At 34.7% G+C, this 18,109-nt stretch overlaps 1 protein-coding gene across 7 annotated transcripts in view; it reads left to right on the top strand.

Annotated features, from left to right (window-relative positions):
* Positions 1-17,558, top strand: part of ACTR3B (actin related protein 3B) — a 206,612-nt gene extending 189,054 nt beyond the window's left edge. For 6 of the 7 annotated variants that reach the window (XM_072652143.1, XM_072652142.1, XM_072652144.1 and 3 more), the window contains 3 exons: positions 13,477-13,602; positions 15,003-15,086; positions 16,655-17,558. In XM_072652143.1, coding sequence (XP_072508244.1) covers positions 13,477-13,602; positions 15,003-15,086; positions 16,655-16,750 — 306 coding nt within the window. In that variant the 3' untranslated portion in view covers positions 16,751-17,558. Of the gene's footprint in view, positions 1-11,529; positions 11,633-13,476; positions 13,603-15,002; positions 15,087-16,654 lie in introns of those variants that run through there. The other variant, XM_072652146.1, reaches the window with a different exon arrangement.
* Positions 17,559-18,109: the final 551 nt, after the last annotated feature.

Here is an 18,109-nt window from a genome sequence, read left to right as displayed (position 1 = left end):
AGATCTTCTGACTCCAAAGTAAATTTGATTCAGTTTTCAGTGATTTTTTCCATCTACTTTTGTAATTGATTCACAGTTCAAGGTTCTAATACAAACTATAGATTTTGTAGGACTTAAAAGCTAGAAAAGTCCAGTGTAACTGGGAAGACTTCATGGTTTTGAGCCAAGCCTTGAAAGAATTATTCTGAATTGCTTTTTTTTCTTTCCTTTTTTTTTTCCCTTAAAAAGGCAGTCAGTGTAGAGTGATCAAAGGCAGGGATTCAGGGAGGAGCATTCCATATGATTAGTAACGAGAACAAATGCAAGTGTAAGAGTTAGGGTAATCAGATAAGAGTTTGTATAGATAAAATGGAAGGCCCTGAATATGAAGCTGGAGAATTTGTTCATGTATAATCTTGGAATGGTGTCATGTTCAGAGTTTGTCCATTTATGCAGATCTGTTACTACTTCAGATAATAAGAACACAAATTTCGTTAAATGCCATAATTGATGATCTTGTCCTCAGTGTTTATATTACGTTACAACAGTTGATCCATTGGCTTATCCCTTTGAATTTTCAGTCTCATTTAGCTATTTGTGGTCCTGTGGGTTTAGTCTACATATTTGATGGTCCACATATTGTCTTTGTGACTTACTGATGGATCTCTTCATGAGGTAAGCTACCCTCACAATATCTTGTTACTCCTGCTTTTCATCACAGCTCTTCATCATGATTCTTTATGGTAAGATTTCATGGTTTTTTCCATTATGGTCTGGGAAGATTCTTTTCTATGGACCACAATTTTGATATGTAGATTAGCCTGGCAGCACTGTGGAGTTGAACATTTCTCTCCTGCGTTTCATGGGTACCTCATCATTTGTCCAGCCATCAGTGGCACTGTTTTGTAAGATCAATAGTGTTTTGTTGAGTAGCAACAGATTCCAGTAAATTACATTTCACCATTGATGTGGTTGTGGTTAAAACTAATGCAGGTCATTTTGCATCTCTTAGTCCATTCCAGAGAGTCAGTATATACAGTGAAAAAAGAACTAGAGATGGAACTAGAGAAACTGGGTCTATTTCTGAGTTCACCACTTACAACCAGTCTATCATTGGGTAAGCTATTTCCCTTTGCTGGACGAGGTTGGACTAGGTGGCCTTCAAAGTTGTCCTTCCTCTCCCCACCAGCTCCAAATCCTATTGAAGTTGGTGACCAGGTTACACATTCTATCTCCCTTGATTTCCAAGCTATCTGCATGCATTGTATGTTCTGAATACTTCCTATTACTCATCTGTTTTGTTTTATGTAGTTTATAAAATGGTTAGTAGAAATAACCTTTGTAATTGCTGTAGCTTTTCTTGAAATTCCAGAATAGCATTTGCTATTAAAACGCAAAAAACAAATGTGTTAGTTATTTGGCATTGATCTTGATTGTGCTTTCCTAAACAAGGTGTTGAAATTATGTTTTTAAGGTGTTTGCAAGTGATTTGATGGAAGTTATAGTTTTTAAAATAAACCCATAATGAAAGCACCCCTTGAAAGGAAGGACATTTCAGGCATGGGCCAAGTGATTAAACACTAGGCAATATTACAGGAGAAGTGGGGTAAAAGGAGTAAAGGAAAGAAGAGAAGCAGCTACTTTGCCTACTTATTTGTAATATTATTTTGAAGGAAAATAGGTTTTGTCTTCTAAATATATTATTGGAGGTATTTTGAATGTTTCCTGAAATTATTTTATTATAACCAGTGATTGTTGGAAGAGGTTTTTTGGTAATTACACAGGATGTCCTAAAAGTCTTAGTGCAGTTTTAAGTTTTAAAAGCTTAAGTTTTACATCTTAATAGCTTAAAAGTACACTAAAGCTTTTGGAACACCCCGTCATTTTGTTTGTAGGCTTTATATGTTCCTGTGGTTTATTATTTCCCTAAAAGCACTTTCTTATAAGGAAGAAAAATAGCAATGTGAGAATGGATCTGGTATGGAAATAGCTTAGTGTGGTGAGAAAGGCGTTATATTTAAGTGGAGTGAGAAACTGCAGGATGTATTTTGAGGAAGATGAGTACAGCAACTTGATTGTAAGTGTAAAATATGTGAAAATGAGTAGAGTGGGATAAAGCTAGAAAGAGTGAACCTTATATGAAACTAAAGAGTTTTAACTTCATTTTGTATAGGTATCAGGAACCACTGATGGTTTTTAAATAGTGGAATAATATGGCCAGAGCTTCTATTTATTGGTTTTTGTTTCTGTCTTTTGGAGCTAGATAGAATAAGTTTAATCCCTCTCCCACATGGCAGGTCTTCAGATATTTTAAGTGAGCAGATCCTTTTATTCCCCCTGCCCATCCTCTTCATCCTTCACAGTCCTGGTGTCCGTTCTCTGGATTCATTTCAGTTCACCAGTATCCCTCTTGAAACTGTGACACTTCAAATGAAAACAAATATTCCTCATGCCCTCTAACCAGGGCACATTACAGTATGCCACTGCACTCTTTAGGCTTGGACCCTGGGAATTTACTCTGAACTAAACTGATATACTACCAACAGATTTTCTCATATTCTTGTTTTCTGTCTCTCTCTGTCTCTGTCTCTCTCTCCTTCATTTCCTCTTTATTCCTTCCTTTCCTCTTCTCTCTCCTCTCCTCTTCATAGACATATAAAATCACAACTCTTCTTTGAGTATATGATAGATATTAAACAATTCACTAATGAAAAAGCCTCTTGGGAAGATTGGACTACTGCTAACCATATGAGAAATCACAAACATGAAATAAAAATTTTTATTTTACAGAAATTTGGATAGATTCTGGCCTCAAGTCTTTCTCACTTCAATCAATCCTTCACATAGCTGCCCAAGTGATTTCCCTTAAACACAAATTTGACCTTATCCCTTCCCTACTCAATAAACTACATTGGGTCCATGTTGCCTCTAGTATGAACTGTAACTTTTATAACCCTGTTCAACCTAGCTCTAACCTGTCTTTAGAAAGACCTTATTATACATCGTGCCCATATCTACGTGGCATTCTAACCAAACTGGCATTATTTCTGCTTCTCACATATGTCACTTAATCTAGTATTTCTGCCTTTGCACTATCTCCCATGCCTGGAATATATTCACTCTTCATCTCCACCTTTGTAGAATCACTCACTTCTCTCAAGATTCAGCTCAAGTACCATCACATAAAACCCTAAGTGATCCCATAAACTGCATGTCCTCCATCTCTGACTACCTTGTGTTTTTATGAAATTTATTCTGCTTATACTTATATATGCACATATTATTTCTATATTGAAATGTACACTCCTTATGAATAGGGATTGTTTGACTTTTGTTTATGTATTTCTGGTACCTAGAACATAGTAAGTGCTTAGTAAATGCTTTTTAATTGACACTCAAACTGCCTGCTACTCAAAATACCCTAATTTAAAAATAGTTTCTCTAAATTTTGTCTTAAATTCAAACCAAAATAGAGTTTTACATAGAAGAAAGGGACATAATTCTCTAGGCTCCAATCCTATTTCTCACAACCAGAATCCTATTCCTGATATGTTAAAATACAAGAAACAAATGAGGTGGCCATCTACAATGTCAGGCTCCCAACTTTGCATACTCCAGACAATTTTCAGTATAACAATTAATGTTATCACCATCACATAATCAAATTTCATATAAGAAAATGACATGGTTGAGAGAATGCCTTTCATTCTGAAAATTTATTAACCGTATTCTTGATGAATAGATTAAGGAATAGGGATTATCATAGGAGAAACCAGGTATAAGAAGGAGTGAAGGAAGGAAAGGTGGAATTCACTTGGTCTATTTATTTATAATCCCCCCTCCCCCTCCCAGTTTAAGTGGCTTTCAGGGATAGAAACTGTCACCTAGATGTACTTTTGGGGAGACATTTTGAATGCTGCCTAAAATTATTATTTTATGATACCCAGTGATTGTTGGAAAAGTTATTTTGATAATTATAAAAATTTTTCTTACTTTGTTTTTTTTTCTTTTTTATTCAGACATCTTAAAATACATTTCTTCTTCAGGAATGAAAATAACCCAAAAGAAAGATATGGAATTAAATACAAATATATTTTTCCCAAGTTTGAGAGGAACTAATAGTATTTCAAGATAAAACTGTAGTTTTTAAGATGAATCTGTATCTGTAGGACATAGATTATTAGTTGAATGCTACATATAGTTAAACTTGAACTATTTCTATAAAGAAAAATGAACATTTTCATAGGACAGTCTTCAAATTAGATGCTTTATCTCTCTATACGTTACCCCCCTGCACACATGACAGGGGGACAATTACAAGAAGGAAGGTATACACTGGGGGAGAAGAAAGGGTTATAAGCAGAGGAAAGGTGTAGAGGGGAGGGTTCAGGAGGAGAGAAGAGAGAAGACAAATGAATACACTATTATATAGAATTTGAAAATCCTTATTGTTACATATGAAAAACTGAGGCCAAGAAATAGACAGTTTGATTTAGTGTTTGCCTAATAGTTTATATTTTTGAACACATAGAAAATAATGGAATACCCATTATGTATAAAAAGATACAACGTAATTACAAAAATTTTCCTTCAGTTTCTATATTTATTCATATTCAAATCACTAAGATCTATGATCCTAGCAGACATTACTGGGAATTCTTAGATACTACAAAATGGCTCATTATTCTAAATAGAGGAAGAAACATCACTACAAAGCCATTAAGAACTGCTGATTGAACACTCACTGTGCATATGACATGTGTAGTATCACAACTTATAGTCTTGTCATTTTAATCTGTCTTCTATACTACTATCTGAATTAAGAATTTTTTTTCCATAATGAAGAAATCTCTTTATTTTTGATACATTGGTTCTTTGGAGACATCTAGAATTTTCTACTTCAGATGTAGGATGAGTTCCATTAGTACAAATGCTTTATGGCACTACATTATGCTATGATACACTCACCACCCTCTCCATTGCTAGTCTGTTAGAGAACTCTCCAAGATAAGAGTTAAATGATGAACTCTCCTTCATCAGACTGGGGACTACTTAAGGTAGGAAGTACTGTCTCCTCTACTTTTTTTCTCTCCCAGATGCTTAGGGTCCAGGTTACGTCAAGAGGGGTTGTTTAGGCCATGATGTTTATAACCATAGCAACCTGAGTTTGATTTAGAAGGCTTGGATTTGAATTTTTTAATTGCCTTGTACTGTCATAATTTCTCTCAGCTTCACCTGTCATCTTTTTGTGGAGGTTGTTAACAGTTACTATTTATTGATGATTAATAACAACTGATTTTTAGACTGAATTTATCTTTAAAAACTGAATTTATGTCATTTTTACATTTAAAAAATACACTATTTTCCACTTCACATGAAATAAAAAATTATGTTAAGAATTAATACCTTGATTTCCTAATTTTTGAATACTATTTTTGGTGTCTCAATGGCATTTAAAATTGAGAATAGGAACATTCTTATTATAATTATTGAGGATTCAAAACCTGGAAAATATTTGACCCAGTTTTAGTGGTTCCTGCTTTTTTATTCATATGCAGCTATGAATCAAATGAATTATGTGTACAGACTTAAAATAACATATGCTTTTCAAGCAGTTCCATTTATTTGTTCATAATATTACTTTAATAAAATTTTGAGTTCCAGATTTTCTTCTTCCCTCCTGTTTTTACCCTGCCTGTTGAGAAGCAAGCAAAATATATTCCTCTATTAGCCATGTTGCAAAAAGAAAAAAATAAGAAAAAGAAAGTGAAAAAAATATGCTTCAGTCTGCATTCAGGGTTCATCTGTTCTTTTTCTGGAAGTGGATAGTATTTTTAATCATGAGTCCTTTGGAATTTTCTTGTGATCATTGTATTGATCAGCATAGCTAAGTCACTCATAGTTGATCACTATTACAATAGTGTTATTACTGTGTGCAGTGTTCTCCTTATTCTGTTAACTTTGCATTTCATCAGTTCATATAAGTCTTCCCAGGTTTTTCTGTAACCATCCTGTTAATCATTTCTTATAGCACAATAGTTTTCTGTCACAATTATATACCAGAAGTTGTTTAGCCTTTCCCCAACTGATGGGCATTCCCTCAGTATTTAATTCTTTGCTGCCACAAAAAAGAACTATTATAAATATTTTTATACATATAGGTCCTTTTCTATTTTCTTTGATCTTTTTGGGACACAGACCTATTAGTGGTATTGCTGGGTCATAACTCTTTAGGCATAGTTCCAGATTCTTCTCTCAGTTTACAATTCTACCACCAGTACTTTACTATACCTATTTTCCCACATCCCCTCTAGGATTTGTCATTTCCTTTTTCATCATATTAGCTGATCTGTTAGATGTGATGAAATACCTCAGAGTTGCATTAATTTGCATTTCTCTAATTAATAGTGATGGAGAGCATCTTTTTTCATGTGACTATTAATAGCTTTGATTTCTCCTCCAGAAAACTGCCTGTTCAAATCCTGTGACCATTTATCAATTGGGGAATAGCTCTTATTTTTATAATTAGGTTCAGTTCCATATATTGACAAGTGAGGCCTTTATCAGACAAAGTTGCTGTAAACTTCCCTTCCCCCCTCCAATTTCTTGCTTTTCTTTTAATCTTGGCTGCATTGGTTTTGTTTGTGCAAAACCTTTTAAATTTCATAGAACCCAGATTATCCATTTTGCTTCCTGTGAACCTCTCTAACTCTTGTTTGGTCAGAAACTCTTCTGTAATCCATAGATATGACTGGTACATTTTTCCAGGCTCCTCTTATGATATCACCCTTTTTGTCTAAATCATTTATCCAGTTTGACCTTATCTTAGGTGTGAGATGTTGGTCTGTGCCTAATTCTGCCAAACCACTTTGAAGTTTTCCCAGTGGTTTTTGTTAAATGGAGTGTTCTTGCTCCCAAAGTTTGGATCTTTGGGTTTATCAAGCAGTAGATTACGATGGTTATTAACTACTGTGTATTTTATACCATCTCTATTCCACTGATCCACCCACCACTCTATTTTGTGGCCAGTACTATATTGCTTTGGTGATTTCTACTTTGTAATATTGTTTGAAATCTGGTACTATTATGCTGCCTTCCTTCACATTTTTTCATTGATTTTCTTGATATTCTTGATCTTTTTTATTTTTCTAGATGAATTTTGTTATTTTTCTTTAATGCTGTAAAATAATTCTTGGGTAGTTTCATTTTGTTAGTTTGATTGGCATGAAACTGAATAAGTAGATTAATTTATGTAGAATTATTTTATCATGTTGGCTTGGCCTACCCATGAACAATTAATATAATTCCAATTGTTTAGATCTATATTTGTGTGAAAAGTATTTTTTAATTGTGTTCATTTATGTTGTCTGCAGTTATATTAAATGGAATTTCTCTTTCTGTCTTTTCTTGTTGGGTTTTCTTGGTAACATATTGAAATGATGATGATTTATATGGGCTTATTTTATATCCTGCAACTTTCCTAAAGGTCTTAACTGTTTCAACTAATTTTTTAGTTTCTTCTCTCCAGTTCTCTGACTATATCATCACATTGTCTGCAGAGAGTGATAGTTTTGTTTCCTCATTGCCTATTTTTGTTTCTTTATTTTCTTTCTCTTGTCTTACTGTGATAGCTAGCATTTCTGATACAATATTGAATAATAGTGGTGGCTGTGGACGTCCTTGTTTCATACCTGATCTTACTGGAAATATTTCTAATTTATCCCCATTACAGATAATGTTTTCCTGGTATAAATCCTACCTGTTCAACTATGCTTTTAAGGTGAAGTGCTCCTAGGTGAAGCTAAAGGGATATCAATGATGGATGATGAGAGATTGGAACCTAACACTGGAAGTTAAAATGAAGGCCGAAATAGAGGCAGGTGCCAAGGGAAATTACTGAGATCCAGTCTGATAGCAAATACAATAGTGAAGAAATACTTGAAGATTTGAATATGAGAGCAGTTGTTTATATTATATGCAGACATTTATTTTCAAAGAAAAGAAATAAAATATTAATGATATATCACATTTACAGTTTTTGATGACAAATCAAGATCCTATATTATAGGTACCTTAGCCTTATCATTATGAACATTCTTTATTGTTAGATTTTCTTTAACATCAGCTTGTTATTTGCCTTCCCTACATGAGAACAGAGCACGGAATTTGTAAAAACTAGCAGTTATTTGAATGACCTGAAGTTATTTTAACTTCTTAGTAGGTTAAATTTCACATAAATGCATAGTTACAATTTTAGCATCTACTAGTTACTTTTCAAATCAATATATTTCATTTACTGGGTCTGGGATTTGGGGAAGGGAACTACAGAGTTTGCTCAGAACCTTCACTTTGGGTTCTCAAAGGTCCTATAATACAATACTGAGTTTCATAAGATGGACTTTCTTTAATAAGGGTTTGATGTTGTAGTTGAGTGGAATAGGTTTAGTGAAGACTTCTCAGATTGTAATACTTCTTCCAGGGGTGAGGTAAGACTGAGAGGCTCAAGGTTACAATATTTTTAGAGTGGAATAATTCCATATAAAACTGTGTAGTTCATTAGGGTCTCAATGATTGGATGAAACTTACATAATTCTTCGATGTCTTCATTTCAAAAGGGATTGGCTAGATTTCGCGTCTAGAATGTAAGATCATATTCTCAGCTAATGAGGATAATGGTCAGTGGGGAGGGAGGGACTTGCGTTAGAGTCAATATATATCATTGCTTCTCTTTTGTCTTCGGCTTTTCCTGGTAGAGGAATTGCCCGATTCTCGAGAATCTAATAAATAAACTTTCTGTCATCACTTTGAGAGCCTCTGAGTAATTAATTTAAGTAGGGAATCTTGTCATCCCACACATAGTCCTTCAGCAGCAGGGGCTGCTGAGAAGCATAGGTTTTCATGAAAAGCAGAAGTGACTCATGATGGGAAAGCCCCGGAACTTTGGAGCTTCATAGAGAGGAAGAAAACTGAGGGCATAGATGCATGCCTTGGGGGAGTTGCTTGCAAGTGGACTCTGACAGTGAATATAGATATGGCTGGTGGCATCTTCTCTGGCTTGATGATCTTAAGAAGTCATCTGCCTGGACAGATTTGCTGTTTGCTTGAACATGCTTTCCTTGCATTGCTGCTGGGATCTGGTCAATTTATCCACTTTCTACTTCCCCTTCTTTGTTCATAAAGCCAAGCACTTGGGTTGCTTCTTTTTTCTCTTCCCCCTCTCTCATTTCTTCCTCCATTTAGATGTAACTGAAAAAACCCACATGTGAGCTATCGTTCCTCTTGTCTTTAGAGACATGAGGTTGGAGTATGTGTGGGGAATGGGGGTTGGCTGTGAAGAGTTTTGTATTTTACTACTTGGCTAGTATGAAGGTCTATCACAGACAGTTTAATGGTATGAATGACCCTAGTGGCTCTTCCATGCAGAACTCTAAAGCTTGAAATCAGGACTTAACTTTTTCCTTAGAAAAATGAGCTTATTGTTGCTTCTGAGAGCATGAGTGTTGGTTGCAGAGGTTTCCTCCAGCCCTTTTAGAAAACGGGGGTAGGAAGCTGGAATGGACCAGGACAAAATCCTGCGTGCCTCAGACCTAGGCCCAAGAGATAGAGTCAGTGTCAGAGGGTTCTTCCTCCTTTCATCCCTACCTCCCTACTTCTTTCTGTCCCTCTATCTCCTCCATTTTTTTTCCTTCCCCCCTCCCATCCCTCTCCAGATTCTTTTGGCTCTATACATAATGACCCTTGTGTATGTCCTCTTCAGGAGTACTGAATGGCTATTGTTTGAGAAATGGGTTAAAAACCCAATATGAATATAGTCATACTTAAACAAGGCTTATTTAAATGTTTGATCTGCTACAACACTCAGTAGGAAAATCTTGTGTTGTTAGCCAGTTTTGAGAGTGTAATGTTGAATTAATGGATTAAGCAACCAGTCATCATTAGGAAATATTTTGTGAGCTCTTAAAAACAAGATGGACCTTGTATGTTCACCTCCTGGAAGGGATAATAATAATAATAGCTGGCATTTATATAGTATGTAATATTATATGGTACATGGTATTTATATATCTTTAAGGTTTGCAAAGCACTTTACAAATGTGTTCTTACAACAACCCTGGGAGGTAGGTGCCATTTTACACATGAAGAAATGGAAACAAAAGTGAAGTGACTTACTCAGGGTCACACAGCTAGTAAACATCTGAGACTAGGCTTGAATTCACTTCTTGACTCTTTAGGTCTGTCTCTTTATCCACTCTGCCAGGTAGCTGCTTCCTCAGCACCCTTTCATGCAAATTTCAATACCTGCTTTGCTAATGTTTTTGACTTTATATTTTGAATGATACTTGTGATGCTTGTATCATCTCTACCACTTTCTTACTTTTTAGCTTTCTAGTTATTTTTTAAATCCCAAAACTTTAGTTTTTCTTTGAGACGAATGAAATGTTTTTTCCTACTAGTGAAGAAGCTGACTGTTTTGTGAATATAGCATCATTTTGCCTCATTAGTGAAATGAAGTTCATGTAAAAGTCCATTTTATTTCCAAAGATACTTTTTTGTCATAATAAAGAGTTTAATTGTAAAGATCTTCAGTCCTGACCTTCTCCCTTCTCTCTAGGCAATTATTTTTGTTATTTGTAAGGCACCTTCACTAATATGTTTTGTCAGTGCCTAAAATTAAATAGGCCTAGAATTGATCTCATTATATTAACAACTAGTTTCCCCAGGATATTCTTAATGATTAACACCATCTTGAATTTTCCCATGAGAAAAGGATATGCTTTTTCAAGGTGCGTTTAATCTTTCAGCTTAGTAGGGTATCATTTGGTATGTTGTGCTACAGTGGAATAAGCACTCCTAGATTTGATAGCAGAAGACTAGGATTCACACACAGGCTCTTTCCCTTACTGATCTCCCAACCTCTCTGAACCTTACTTTACTCATGTATAGAATGAAGATGCTAATGCTCTCACTATTTACATAATTATTATGGGTGTGGTCATCCTTCGTTGCCGAAGAAGACTGTGCCGTCAGAGAAATGATGACTTGACTTGCGTTTGACTTTGTTTTGAGTGAGGCAGGGCTGTGCAGGTCACCAGCCTCACTTCTCCTGCAGAACCATCTGAATCCAGTGACCAGATATTCATCAGGATGCCTGGAGATGACCCAGGATGAGGCAGTTGGGGTTAAGTGACTTGCCCAAGGTCACAGAGCTAGTGACATTATTATGAGGGTCAAATGAAGTATTGTATAGCAAGTGCTTTATAAAGTTCTAAAATGTGAATTGCTACTTTTATTCTGAGTAGCTATATGCTGATTTAATTTTTCCCATAGAAAGCAATCCTTTTATGAAAATGTTCCCTAATGTAGGGAATCAAAGGAAGATGGTAATTAGAGCAGCTCTAAACAAAGGTCTCCAGAACTTTAGTTTTCCTCCCTTTGAGGCAGTGGGGAACAATGGGGAATGTCTTCCTATGAGATATTGTTGCCAGTCAACTAGAGTTAAATACTTACAGAAAAATTCTTAGTCATAAGTTTTTCTAAACTCTTTTTCAGTCTAAATTTTCCTGTCATTAATCAAAGGCTCTATAGCAGCATTGGAAGGGTTGTGAAAAGACAGTATAAAATGTTGGATTGGTCCAAGAATTCTGGAAAGCCGTTTTTGAATTATAAGAAAGTGACTAAAATGTCCGTGTCCTTTGACCCAGAGATGCCACTTCCCTCTTTTCTTTGCAGACATGAGGTAAAACATTGTGGGTGTAGAACATTTCATATCCTATTAGATCGAGTAAATGTATTGGTTAATTTTGCTAAAGTACTCACCCCCTCACCTCCATGACATTTTAAAAATCCTTTGTTTCAATAGATTGCCTTTTGAAAAGAGGAGAGCAGAGAGGTATATTTGGAAAATAAAGGGGATGTAAAAACAAGAAATGTCACTAAAAAAAAAATCTCTGATAGTGCACATATTTATCACTATATAAATTTACTTGAAAATGTTATTTTACCTCACTAATAATTTGTATTTGAGAAAAATTTATGTACATTTTTAGAAACATTTAAACATTTAAAAGTTTCAAATGTATTCGTTTCATTTTTTTTCTCCAAAACTGATTAATTCCATCTGTTTTCTTTTGATGAAAAGTACTTTGCCACTGATTTTTAAAATTTCCATTGTAATATGAAACATTGCAAAGACTCTGGAAGCCCATGACAGCTGCCAGTAAAAGCTTTGAACATCATGAGCTACCGATGATTTAGTTTTAAGTTGAAGATCCATCATGCAGTTGTAGAATTTTGCTTCCCCAAATGTCAGTGTTTCCTTTTTATAAATATACTTTAAAAACTGAACACACAGGCATAGGCATAAAGATATGTTAATAAAGTCTTTTTCAGCATGCATCTCCATTTAAAGGAAAACTACATTCAGGTTCAGCAAAAGAGAGAGGTCACATATCTTTCCTACATTAAATTCCATTTAATGTATAGGATAGCTATTTTTTATTTTGTTTTTGTTTCACAAGATCCCATCACCACCAGAGCAGCTCTGCTTCATATGCTATACTTTTCCATGGTTAGCACTGTTAGCTTGTTAGCTTTTGAAATCCAGTAAAATGTGATAGCAAGTTCCAGTTTCAGGAGAACAGTGAACTTAAAAGTCTGATGACATGAGAAATGCTAGAGAATTGGAGAATCCTATGATATGCTATCATAGGATTTGGGGAGAACACTGTTATCTAAATCTAATATGAACTTTAATGTTGTTATTTCTGAGATTATAATTCCTGTTTCCCATAGGAAGAGAATTTATGGAAGAGAATTTATTTATCTTCAATATCAATATAGATTTGACCATGTGTTTTTTAATGACTGTAAGGATTTGCATACTCATTTCTAGTATTTGTTTTGGTTTGATAGTGTAAAGATATTGTATATGTAATGTGTCCCAGAACAGCAACTTGGAATTTTTATCTAATTTAAATGCCAAAAAGTTACAAGTAAATTAGAGATAGCACTACACCTATGATTTCATTGGTATAGGAACTCCCAGATGAGGAAATTGTCTCTATTAGTGCAGGTTGGCAGCTGATTTACAATTATTAGTTTTAGAGAATTGCCCAGTTGTATAGTTAACTTAGAAGTTAAGTGACTTACCCAGGGTCACAGAGCCAGTATGGGTCAGAGGTAGACTTGAATTTAAATCTTCGTGGCTCCAAAGCCAGTTTTCTAATCACTATGCTCCTGCTGCTTCTGAAGATATACATTTGTGTAGTGTAAAATTAGCTTAAATTAGTTTGGTAACATTATCTTTGAATCTAATGAACAGTCTTTTATAGAATTTTAGGGTATGTTGTGCAATGATTGTAGTTTTTTTGGGGGGCTGTCACATAGCAGTATCTATTTTACAACTTTAATATTTTAAAATATTTTTATATTTGTCCCAATAAACATTTATTTTATTCTAAAGGAGGACTTTCTATTCTTTTCTTTTTGTTCTTTTAGAATGTTGTTCTTTCAGGAGGATCCACAATGTTCAGAGACTTTGGACGTCGACTTCAGAGAGATTTGAAAAGAGTGGTGGATGCCAGATTGAAACTTAGTGAGGAGCTCAGTGGTGGAAGGATAAAGGTAGTCCAAAATGAGAACTGTATGTGTGATAAGTGGAACGTGGCCTTTCTACTGGAAATGCAGTGGTTCTCACCTTATAATATGAAAGTGAAAAATCTTGGCTTAGTAGTGTGAAATAAAAACAAGTCTTTATCATTTTCCTACCCACACTGTGAAATTGTATTCAGAGGTTTGTTCTGAACATATTCCAAGTATGCAGTTAATAGTGATATACCAAGTGATGCGGCAACAACAATTTTATGCTGTCATTGACCCATATTTGAAGGCAATTCTCTTTTTATATTGAAGGAGAGCAGGCAAGTAGTGATAATGACCAGTATCCTAAGGAGATTCACTTAGTATACAGTTCTTTAATATCCTTTAAAAATACTCTCTTAAATTAGAGTAACCAGGGAGTTAGAATATGTTTCCCAAAGATATGCTTCTTAAATTTCTAGTATCTTTCTTTGACTAGAGCTACTGGTCTTGTGAAGGAACACATAGAGGAAATGTCACAGGATCCATCCCCAAGTCAGATGGGACCTCAGAGGCCATCCACTTCAACCCGTACCTGCACAAGAATTCTTTTCAGAGCATGCTGAGCAAGTTTATCCAGCCTTCCTTTGAGGATCTCTGCTGAAGTCCTGAGGCAGCTTATTCTACTTTTGGATAGTTCTAATTCTTAGAGAGTTTTTCTTAATACCAAGCCTAAATTTTCCAATATTGAGCTGCTTCTTTGCAGCTTCTATCCTTTTTTCCTAGTTCTACCCTAGGCCAAACAGAACAAGTCTGATCCCTCTTCTCAATGACATCCCTTCATATATTTGAAGACAACTATCAAGGTCTCAACTGGCTAAACATCTTAATTTCCTTCACTTAATTACTTTTATATGGTATGATCTTAATGCTTTTTCTGGTTGCTCTTTTCTACATGCTGCCCCTCTTATCAATAAAACATGGTATCTGTAATTGAAAACTCTTCTGATGCTTATAGGAAGGAGACCATACTGACACTTAGAATTTAATTTTTTCTGGTCTTTTGGGGCAGTATTACTTAGTGAGCTTCTCTGTGATTTTAATACTGCTAGTCAATTCAGTTAGAGGTTGATGAGATTTTTTACATTTTTATTTGGTTAGATTTTTGAAGAGGAAGCCTCACTTTACAAACTGAAGGAAGATATGCTTAGTTCCTCTAGATTTATTCAGTGTTAGAGTAAGAAAAAAGGTTTTGAAAACAGATATGGCTGAAAGATATTACTTTATAAAGTTAAGAATTGTGTCCTGTAATAGGGAAAAGGGAACACAGGTTAGGGATCAGTCTTTTTCGTTCTCAGACTGAAGTTATCTTTTGTGTCAACAGAACATTGGAATAAAAATGATTGATAGTGCTTGAACTAAATGTAAAACATTTTATTTTTTAGCCTAAGCCTGTAGAAGTTCAAGTTATAACACACCATATGCAGCGCTATGCTGTATGGTTTGGAGGCTCCATGCTTGCATCAACTGTAAGTATGTTTGAAAGACACTTAAAAAAATTCTATGCTTTTTTTTTGTAATTAATTTGTTTTCGGTTTTCTACAATCACTTCCATATATCTTGGATTTTTTCCCTCTTCCTTCCCCTCCTTCCCTCTCCCTTCCCTAGACAGTGTGCAGTCTTATATAGGTTCTGCACATACATTCTTATTAAATACATTTTCACCTAAGTCATGTTGCATAGAAGAATTAAAATGAATGGGAGAAACCATGAAAAAACAACAAAACAAAACATAACACAAGAGAAAATGGTCTGCTTCATGCTGCGATCCAATTCCATAGTTCTTTCTCTGAATGTGGAAGGCATTTTGCCTCAAGAATCCATTGGGAATCTTCTGGGTCCTTCCATTGCTGTGAAGGACTGAGTCTGCCAGAAAAAATTCCTCACACACTGTGGTTGTTGCTATGTGCAAAGTTCTCCTGGTTCTGCTCCTTTCACTCAGCATCAGTTCATATAAGTCCCTCCAGACCTCTCTGAAGCCTTCCTGTTCATCATTTCTTACAGCACAATAGTATTCCATTACATTCATATACCACAACTTGTTCAGCCATTCCCCAATTGATGGGCATCCCCTCAGTTTCCAGTTTTTGGCCACCACAAAGAGAGCTGCTGTAAATATTTTTGTGCATGTGGGATCTTTTCCCCTTTTAATGATCTCTTTGGGATACAGTCCTAGAATATAGGACCTAGAATTTAGGTCAAATATAGAATTTGACCCAGATATTCCTGAGTCATAGGATATGTACATTTTTGTAGCCCTTTAGGCATAGTTCCAAATTGTTCTCCAGAATGGTTGGATCAGCTCACAGCTCCACCAACAATGAATTAGTGTTCCAACTCTCCCACATATTCTCCAGCATCTATCATCTTCCTGTCTATGGTTTTATGATTTTAAATATATTTTGTCAGTATACTGCTGAAAATGTTTATATTGTATATTTGTACAATTGACTTTGTACTACATAAAAATGAGTTGCACCATTAATCATCTTAGCTTAGCTTTTGATACCCTTGTTAATTAGAGAATAGGGAAGGCACAGATGAAATCCATAAATGATATAAAAATCTTATGTTAGCCATTAGTTTCAATCACTTTATGAATCATCCCTTTTACTAAAAACTGCAAGCATAAAGCAGAATAGATTCCCTTTCTATTCCCTTTAGCCATCATATGGTGAAGCTACTAAAAAAATAATAAAGTGAAAAATTGTAAAGAAGCAATATGGTGGATTTTTACTGTGAGTTATAAGAGCTGGATGACCTCAGGCAAGTAGTTTCTCCTCTCTTAGACTTAGTTTCCTCATCTGTAAAATAGAAATAATTTTGACACCATGTATCAGACAGGTTTGTTGTGAGGCTCAAGTGATATAGTGTATGTAAACTCTAAATCTGTACATGTAAAAGGTTTTAAAACAACAATAATAAGAGGGGAGGGTATGAATAATTCGTTACTAAATAAATTGTTTGGAATTCTAATTAGTAATTTTTTTCATTTATTGAAACATGTCTGTAGTCTTAACTTTTTTTTTTTTTTAAGCCGGAATTCTTTCAAGTTTGCCACACCAAGAAGGACTATGAGGAATATGGCCCTAGCATTTGTCGTCACAATCCTGTCTTTGGAGTCATGTCATAGTGTTTGCCTTTTGAAAACAAGTAATTCAGGTAGTCTCTTGTAGGTCAAGAAGTGTCCTTTGAAACCAGAGAAGATACAAGTTGTTGTAAATAGTGATATGATCAAAAGTTTAGGTCTATAAGCTTTGGGAGTGCTTGGATCACAAAGCTGATGAAGCACTAAATCTACATGCAATCCAGAATCATTTCAAGGAAAGCCATTTATGTCCTGACTGTTTTAAGCATACCCATTCCTTCCTTCCTAAATGTGGTCTTCTAGTTAAAAGGCAAATCTCATTTTCTGAGAAAGTATAAATATTGTTTAAAATAATTGTTAGAAGAAATGAGATACTGGCAGTCTTGTCTCCCCTGGAAAGGAAATGGGTATCTAAACCTTTTCTCCTGCACCCTATTTTTGTAAATAAAAATACAAATTGATGTTTATATTTCATATCATTTTGTATTTTATGGTATTTGGTACAACTGGATGATGAGTTATAAGCACGAGTCCATATTGCTGTCTTGGAGTTCTGTTCTAAAGAGTTTTTCATTGTAAGGCATGTGCCAGTGTGTTTGTGGGCAAAAAGACAAAATTGGACAAAAATGTATGCCACATGTCTGCTAGAGAATGTACTGATTTGTTTGGAGTTAACATGAAATTGAAATATCTAACAGTGTTGTATAAGAGTTATTACAACTGATATTTATTTTAGTTTTCTTGTTTGAAATTTCTGAAGCTGTTTTATAGAAGACAACATTTTGGTGTTGGTGAGTGGTGGATGAATACTACCTTGCACTATTGTAATAAAAGCTGTTAATGTCTTTACAAATGTGGTGTTTGTGTGTGTGTGTTTTCACTTATACTTCTTGTTTAGAGGTATCATTCATATATAATATATATTTTATATATATATATATATATATATATATATATATATAATATCTTTAGGAATTATTTACTAAGTTGAAGGAGCTTTCTGAAAATGAAATAGCCGCTTTGTTAAGTAATGGCATTTCCATCACTGGAATTGTATAGGTGAGGAGTAGTTGATCATGTATCCAGTGAGCTTCTTGAGGAAATTCCCACACTCGGTGAAATTTTAGACTAGATGACATTTTAGTTCTCTTCTGTTGCCAAGATTTTGATTATATATATATTAGTAACTTTTATGATTTTCTTAAAATAGAATGCTAACTTTAAAAGTTTTCTGCTCATGTGATAAAGATGTACTTTTTAATTTGTGAAGTTTTTGATAACTTTATAGACTTGGGTTTTATTTCATTTTTTACATACAATTTATATTCAATTTTTTTTGCTGTAATAGATATCCTGTTAATACTGTATTGGGTAGCTGTTTCTCTCCTTATGAAATATTTGGTT

This window comes from Notamacropus eugenii, chromosome 3, assembly GCF_028372415.1.
Source record: "Notamacropus eugenii isolate mMacEug1 chromosome 3, mMacEug1.pri_v2, whole genome shotgun sequence".
Taxonomy (NCBI): Eukaryota; Metazoa; Chordata; class Mammalia; order Diprotodontia; family Macropodidae; genus Notamacropus; species Notamacropus eugenii.
The sequence above is the reverse complement of the archived record's forward strand: the minus strand, read 5'-3'. Positions and strand labels throughout refer to the sequence as shown.